Source organism: Pseudochaenichthys georgianus, unplaced genomic scaffold, assembly GCF_902827115.2.
Source record: "Pseudochaenichthys georgianus unplaced genomic scaffold, fPseGeo1.2 scaffold_639_arrow_ctg1, whole genome shotgun sequence".
Classification (NCBI taxonomy): domain Eukaryota; kingdom Metazoa; phylum Chordata; class Actinopteri; order Perciformes; family Channichthyidae; genus Pseudochaenichthys; species Pseudochaenichthys georgianus.
This window is the reverse complement of record NW_027263195.1, coordinates 109,304-116,955: the sequence shown is the minus strand read 5'-3', so window position 1 is coordinate 116,955 and position 7,652 is coordinate 109,304. Positions and strand designations below refer to the sequence as shown.

General features: G+C 40.6%; 1 protein-coding gene across 1 annotated transcript; it reads left to right on the top strand.

Moving 5' to 3' along the window:
* Nucleotides 1-532: 532 nt before the first annotated feature.
* LOC117443605 (zinc finger protein 449-like) lies at nt 533-6,920 on the top strand. The gene is made up of 2 exons (XM_034079508.2): nt 533-1,012; nt 5,323-6,920. Exons 1-2 carry the CDS (start codon nt 832-834, stop codon nt 5,994-5,996), a joined length of 855 nt encoding a protein of 284 aa, XP_033935399.1. The 5' UTR covers nt 533-831; the 3' UTR covers nt 5,997-6,920.
* Nucleotides 6,921-7,652: the final 732 nt, after the last annotated feature.

The following is a 7,652-nucleotide window of genomic DNA, read 5'->3' as shown; positions in this document are numbered from 1 at the left end:
TGTGGATGTGGAATTAACGGACGTGACGTTGTACGATTGAGTTGCCAAGCAACAGCTTCGGTTCATGTTAATTTACAAACTATTCAACTACAACCATAGTTATATTTAAAAACATATTAGAAGGCCTCAAGAAATACTTGAATGCAAATTCAAATGTAAATGTGAAGGAATGTGTGTATAACAAAATACATCGGTGATAAACGAAACCGGAAACAGACGTAGGCATAGGAATGGGCCTTAATGTGTGTGGCAACAAAATAATGACCATAGGGGCAACTGAGCTGCCATCCCCACCATACGTCATCTCACATAATTCAGAGCTGATTGGCTGTAAGTAGCCTACATGTGCCGCGAAAAGTGTGGTCTGCGAGGCCGCAGCTTCATACTATTCACACGTCATCATATTTACACACACGGAAACCTACCGAGTACCGACTACGTTTGCAGTTAAAAAGCCATTATATGATGTCGGTGTTATTTTTCTTCCTGCTTTTATTCTGAAATTCTCAAACCGGAAGTGACCTCTCTCGCTAACTGATAGCAACATTGAGTCTCGTCGCGACAGTTTTCTCTCTTTGTTCTTCCGATAAAGAGTGTGTTTTCTCCCGCAGTTCTGATCCTACAGAGCCTCGGTGTGTCCGGATGAACTCTCCGAGTTTACTCTGATCTGTTCGGCTTCATCTGGAGCTTCTACCTTACCGAATACAGAAGCTAGCTTAGCATGCTAGCTGGAAACACGTTAGCAACAGTGTGAGAGTTTGATGGAGAAAAAACAACACAATTAACTGTGTGTGTGCGCGCGCGCGTGTGTGTGTGTGCGTGCGTGTGAACATGAGTGTTGTGCTGCTCTCGTTGGTGAAGCAGAGACTCTCTGCAGCTGCTGAAGAGATCTTTGCTCTGTTTGAAAGAACGATATCAGAGTACGAGGAGAAACTGTCTCGATCAAAAGAGGAACACGAGAGAGACCGGAAACTACTGGACGCTATTTTACATTCTCAGATCCAGAGGACAGGTCGGTTCAGTGCACTCTCTAATGGATGTTCACTATACTAAACGTTTTTTGAACATTTTAAAGTAAAATCCTTCAATCTGGTGCACTTTGAGCAGAATCACTAGAGACTAAATCACTAGTACAACTCTAAACACCCATATGAAAAAGATCGGTTTATATTTCAATAATCAAATAAGTATGTGAACATAACCAATAACCCATAGCCAATAACAAACAAATGTAACTTATTTTATTTTTTGTTGTTCATTCATATCTTATTTTACCTAGTTAACATTTATTTATGCATGCATATTGTTGTATCTCTCCAGTTTTAAAGGATGTTTTTGGTTACTGTCCTATAGTTTACATTGGAATGATTTCAAACCTGTTTATCCCAGTAATTATAAAAGAGTGCCTTGGAAATATTTGTTTACATAAATGGTGACCAAACCGTTTGAGACCCACTGAGATAACTTGGACTAAAGTGAACTATCTAAACCAGGGGTATTCAACTAAAATTCAACCAGGTCCAGTTAGAGAAAATGTCCCCATGCAAAGGTCCGGAACGTCAAAATGTCTAAGTTGCTTCATGAATTAGTGTGATATTGAAGTAGCTGCAGCTTTATCAACGTCTGCATGTAATCAACAGCTGACTGCCAATCAAATAAAGAAAGTACAATTCATAAACAACTATTTATTGTCAATTAACATTGAACTGTACAGATATACAGTAAATACTGTGGATATGTGTAATGTTCCTCTCGGCTGCATTTAAAAATAAAATAGATTTTGAAAATATGTGCATCTCAAAACTAAGTGCTTAATTTTAGATAAATAAAATAAAGTGTAGCAGCAGCTTGAGTGTCCCTTTTTCTTTGTTAACCGTTTCACATCATGACTCAACAGTTTCAGACGATTATAGAACAATATCAGTCTTTACACATCATAACAATTCAACGGTTTTAAAGTTTCTCTTTCTGTCCCTCTTATATTGCAGTCCCTCTCTCGCTTTGTTCTGTTCAGTGCGAGAATTGAGCTGGAGCTTGTCCTGCCAGGAGTTTAGATCTGGGCTGCGATGGTGTCAGGGCCATTCTCACACACATGCAGGTGCTCATTGGTTAGCCTCGGTTAGCTCATTGGTTAGCCTCGGTTAGCTCATTAGTTAGCCTCGGTTAGCTCATTAGTTAGCCTCGGTTAGCCTGGAATGATATTTAGTTCTAATCTTGATCCTGGTGGACTGATCATATCGGGCTCTGAGACTGCTTCTTTGTTGTGACCTCAGTTCTGACTTGAGAGGAAATGTTTGGTCAAACACTTTGTGTTTTGTCTCATAGCCGCGTGTTGTCTCTTTTAATGAGCGCCACGGTCTCTGAACAAATGAGACTCCCTGGCTCTGAGCTCCCAGTGGGCAGGAGGAACATGAAGGAGTCCACTCAGGGTTCAAAGCTCTGTTCTCTCTGTCCACGTTCCTCTTCTTGGAGAGCGCCATGTGTCATTATGTGTCTCTCCCTGTCTGTCGCTAACACGCCTGTTCACTCTCCTCTTCACTTCTCTCTCTCCCTGTATCGCTAATTATTCTCTTCACTCACTTTCCTCTCTGCCGCGCTCTCGTCTCTTCTTCTGTGTTTTCTCTCTTGTCTCTTTCGCCCCCTGTCGGCGGCGGTTAAAATAGAATCGCCCCGTCAAAATGGAAATCTCCTATTAATGTATTGATTATAGGTCCGGGTCCGTATAGGTCGGCGTCTGGGTCCGGATCCAGACCGCGGTCCGCCTGTTGCCGACCCCTGCTCTTAACCCTCAGTCCTTCACCTCACTGAGCTGTAGTTATCAGCCTCTCAGTCTGACTGGAGAGGACTCTCCTCCACATCATTGTAGAAACATCTTCTTCTTATATCCGTTAGAGTGTGGGATTAGTTTTGTATCATAAAGATAAAGCAAAACTATGAGTTTAAAAGAAAAAAAAACTGAGTCAAACTAAATAAAATAAATTTCAAAAATAAAACTATAAGTTGCAAACAAATCATTTGTGTAATCATGTAAACTATAAGTCTTTTTTCTTTTTTTAACATAGGTTTTTGTTTGCAGTTCTTGTTTCTTCTTTCTCAATGATCAGACTGTTGCTCTCGCTGCAGCTCTTCTCGTTTGCGCTCCTTCACTTTTTGTTTGAGATTCTGACCCAAACCTCCCAGGTGGGCGGGACTTTCAGGGGTGCGTCCCCATTGGCTACTCCGTTTTTGAGTGACAGCCCAGTCCTCCAGCGATTGTACAGTGCAGGCAGCTGCGGTGCGGTAGCTAGCTGAGCGTGGATAGAACACCCCCAGAAGAACCAGCATTTCAATTATTGAAAATATATGTAAGTATTGATCATTTGTGTTGTTTGTGCTATACGGTCTGTTTCTTTATTGTGTTAAGTGAGAAGTAAAGCTGTGCTATGAAAGTTAGCTTGTGCTACCTTTAGATCCATAACAATGCAAGCTAAGTAGCCTAACAGTTAGCTACATAGCTAGCAGTGAGTGAGCGTTCAGACACCGGCGCACACACTCAAGCGGACTCGTGTGCCTGACTCTACCAACAGGCTTTCATGATTCTGTTTAGATATGCAAGTATAAGACATGATAGCTTATTTTATTAACACGCTAATCTGATATGAAAATCAATGGAGGCTGAGTTAACTTCGTAGGAAAACCTACCGTCCCTGAGCTGTGTTTTATTTGTTAACTTCATATTTTTCATTTCCTAAAACATTTATGTTCCTCTCATATTAACAGTGTGGATCATTGAGACAGCGTGGCGTCCATAGTCTTATCCCGTGTTCCCACTTCCTCTGAGGGGACGGCACGGAGGGGGGGGCATGAAGAGAGACCTGCACCAGCTTCATCCACGCTGGCGTTACTGTTATCACTGGCTCAGTGTCATTTCATTTGACCAAATGTCTTTACATATACATTTAATAGATGTTATTATTATCCACCTTTTTGTTTTATGTCCTTTTATTTAAAACATTCTTTGAGACTTCATCTTCTGGTTCAAATTTCAATAAATGTAATTTGTATAATCACTCTTTTGTCTTTATTCTACAGGAAAATGTTAGAGATTCCATTCAACCCTGTTGATTATTCAGATCTTCCTCAGGAATAGTATGTAGAGATTGTAATGCTAAATGTATATCATTTTCTCACAGGATATAGAATGAGACAACACATTGCGTATGAATGCTTCAGCTCTTCAGACCAACATAGTGAGATGTGAGCATGGTCCATGTGTTGGTATGCAGCCTTGGTCTGGTCTGTTTCATAAAGCAAATCTGCCACTTTTATATGGTAGAATTTGTTAAATTAAACCAGTCTTTAATTGTTTGTCCTAAACAAAGCCATATATGCTTTTCAAATGTAATATGTCTTTGAAAAAGTAATAGTATACAGTTTATATTGTGTATCACCTTTAGCTTGAAAATACATAGATGTGTTTTTTTAATAAATAGACAGATACTTTATCAATCCCAAATTGGGAAATTATTTAACAGCAGCAGTGTGTTCAGGTATTACAATATTTAAAGTTGGAATAAAGTATGAACTACACAAATCCATAAGACAAGTCCGATGTGTTCATGAAACTCCCCAGGAGACACCGACACTAACGTGGCCGAGTGGACTCCGGGGTTTGCTGCATGAGCTGCACTGTATGATCTGTGGTGTAGTGGGCTGTCACTCAACAACTGAGTAGCCAATGGGGACACACCCCAGAAAGTCCCGCCCACCTGGGAGGTTTGTGTCAAAATCGAAAACAAAAAATGAGGGAGCGCAAACGAGAAGAGCTGCAGCGAGAGCAAAAGTCTGATCATTGAGAAAGAAGAAACAAGAACTGCAAACAAAAACCTGTTAAAACAAAGAAAAAAGACTTATAGTTTACATGATTACACAAATGATCTCTCCCTCACTCACTCGCATTTTGGCTGTGAGCTGCGGGCGCCAGATAAGCCATTTTCATCACTTACAGCGCCCATCGTACAGGGCAAATGAAAAGTGTAACCGGGGTGATTAATTATGAATATTATTACATCAAGGCCGAAAATTAGGATGAGCCCCAACGGTCAAAAATGTTTTTTTCCCTCCCAGAACTGCCAGCGCAGCGACCCCCCCCCCCCACCCCCCATCAGCTGGTGTAGGTTTATTTAGAAATAATGAATATAAAATCTATTCTATACATGTTTTTTATTTACCCAGTACCGATAGATAACCTGATAACGTTGGAGCTTAACAAAAAGGGGGATTTTGAGCTGTAATGAACACAGAAACGTTATCAGTAACATCTCTGTTTCCTGTTTCCTGCAGACGTCCAACTGGTGGAGGTTAAAGAAGAGTTTCCCCCTGAGACCCCCCCACACATTAAAGAGGAACAGGAGGAACTCTGGATCAGTCAGGAGGGAGAGAAGCTTCAAGGGCTGGAGGAGGATGATGATAACAGCAAGTCAACATTCACTCCTGTCCCTGTGAAGAGTGAAGATGATGAAGAGAGACCTCAGTCCTCTCAGCTTCATCAGAGACAAACAGAAGCTGATGGAGAGGACTGTGGAGGACCAGAACTAGCCACGAACTCCGATCCAGAGACACGTTTACAACCAGAGACTGAGGACAACCCTGGAGACTCTTCAGAACCTGACACTGAAGACAGTGCTGGTTGGAAGGAGACCAGAGACCCTCCGTCAGGTTCAAACTCTCGAGTCCCCGTCAGTGATTCAAGAAGTAGTTCTGCAAATAAACGCTGTAAATGCTCTCAGTGCGGGAACACATTTACCAAGAAGAGTGATCTGAATCGACACATGCTAATTCACACTGGCGAGAAACCCTTCAGCTGCTCACTGTGCAGTAAAAAGTTTATTCGCAGGTGTCATGTGACGAGACACATGCTAGTTCACACAGGAGAGAAACCCTTCAGCTGCTCACTGTGCAGTAAAAGGTTTATTCGCAGGAGTCATGTGACGAGACACATGGATGTTCACATCTGAGAGAAACCATTCAGCTGCTCAGTGTGTGGGGAACCTTTTACACAAAGTGAACATTTACAGATTCACCTGAGAGTCCATGAATAAGAGAAACCATTCAGCCGCTCAGTGTGTGGGGAACCATTTACACAAAGTGAACATTTACAGATTCACCTGAGAGTCCATGAAGAAGAGAAACCATTCAGCCGCTCAGTGTGTGGGGAACCATTTACACAAAGTGAACATTTACAGATTCACCTGAGAGTCCATGAATAAGAGAAACCATTCAGCTGCTCTCTGTGTAGCAACAGGTATACACAGAGGGGGGGAATTAAACCTTCACATGCAGGTTCACACCGGAGAGAAACCCCACGGCTGCTAACTGAAAAGTGGAAGATATTTGCTCAGATGTCAAATCAAATCAAGTTTTATTTATATAGCACATTTATAAACGATTTTTGGTCGAGCCAAAGTGCTGTACATATAATAAAAAATAGCCTACAGTAGAGACACTTAACAGCAAATACAACAAATGTAGTCCGAACAGTTGCAAGTTCACACTGAGGAGAATTCTTTCAGCTGCTCCGATTGTGAGAAATATCTTAGACGAAGTGAAAGTTCAAAGATTCACATGAGATTTGGAGGAGAAACGATGTGGCTGCCGTGTTGGTGAGCAAGGATTCTCTTGGATTTATGAACTCAGAAACCGTCAAAATGCCAAACGATAAATAACGTCTAACTTTACTGAATACAAAGGACATCTGTAGAGTATGACATGTATTTGTTACGATAACACTGACAACATGACTTCTACTTGAACTGATGCTCTAAATATCTTGTTATTTACTTAAATGTGCATTTTGTTAAGCATCTAAAAAGAACCCTGCTTTTTATTTTGTATTACTTTACACATCTTAGATTTAAGAATGAACATATGTCAAAGGAAAACTTTTGTGGTCAATAAAGTAATAAAAGTCAATTAAATAAATAAAACTCATCCTAATTTTTCCATCATAGATAGATAAGATGCAAACTACTGTTTTTTGGTCAAGTCAAAAGGGTCATGTCGACTATCTGTTGAGTCAAGATGTCAACTAAAGGTTACATTAAGCATTAGTTGACTATCAGCATACTTTGAGTAGGCATGTGTTAGACTATCCAATTCAAGTGAAAAATTATTGAACAGTAGAAAGTCTATAACCTATCAACAGAACACATTCATCCACTAATGATATGCAACAGACATGGGAACAAAGCGAAATGTTTTGCACTGATCACGAGCACTGGATAACTGAAGTCAATGCCAGGCTATAAAGCACAGTAGAACAAACACTATAGGCAGCATATCAGAGAAAGAACGCTTTTTTATTTAAAAAAGGGAATGTTATGGACAGGTTAATACCTTTTATTACAATTTGATTATTTCAATACAGTTTTCCTAACACAGTAACAAGTTTGTTTAAAAGCACAACACATGGAGACACATGGTTATTACTTGATGGTTATTCCAACTGGCTCGTGGGCAACGTATCACTTCATGCTGTGCATCACGAGCCTGGTGCACTTCGACCTCTGCTGTTCCCTGTATATACAAACAAAACACTACATTGAGTACAAATCAGGACACACCATGTGTTTTCCTCAACAACAAAAATCACACCCGTCTTGAAATCATAACGA

What these genes read in the sequence shown, in the direction of transcription:
- LOC117443605 (XM_034079508.2), top strand. Translation starts at nt 832, where the DNA reads ATGAGTGTTGTGCTGCTCTCGTTGGTGAAGCAGAGACTCTCTGCAGCT. An exon ending in TTCTCAGATCCAGAGGACAG is followed by an intron (nt 1,013 to 5,322) that starts GTCGGTTCAGTG and finishes TGTTTCCTGCAG; the next exon opens with ACGTCCAACTGGTGGAGGTT.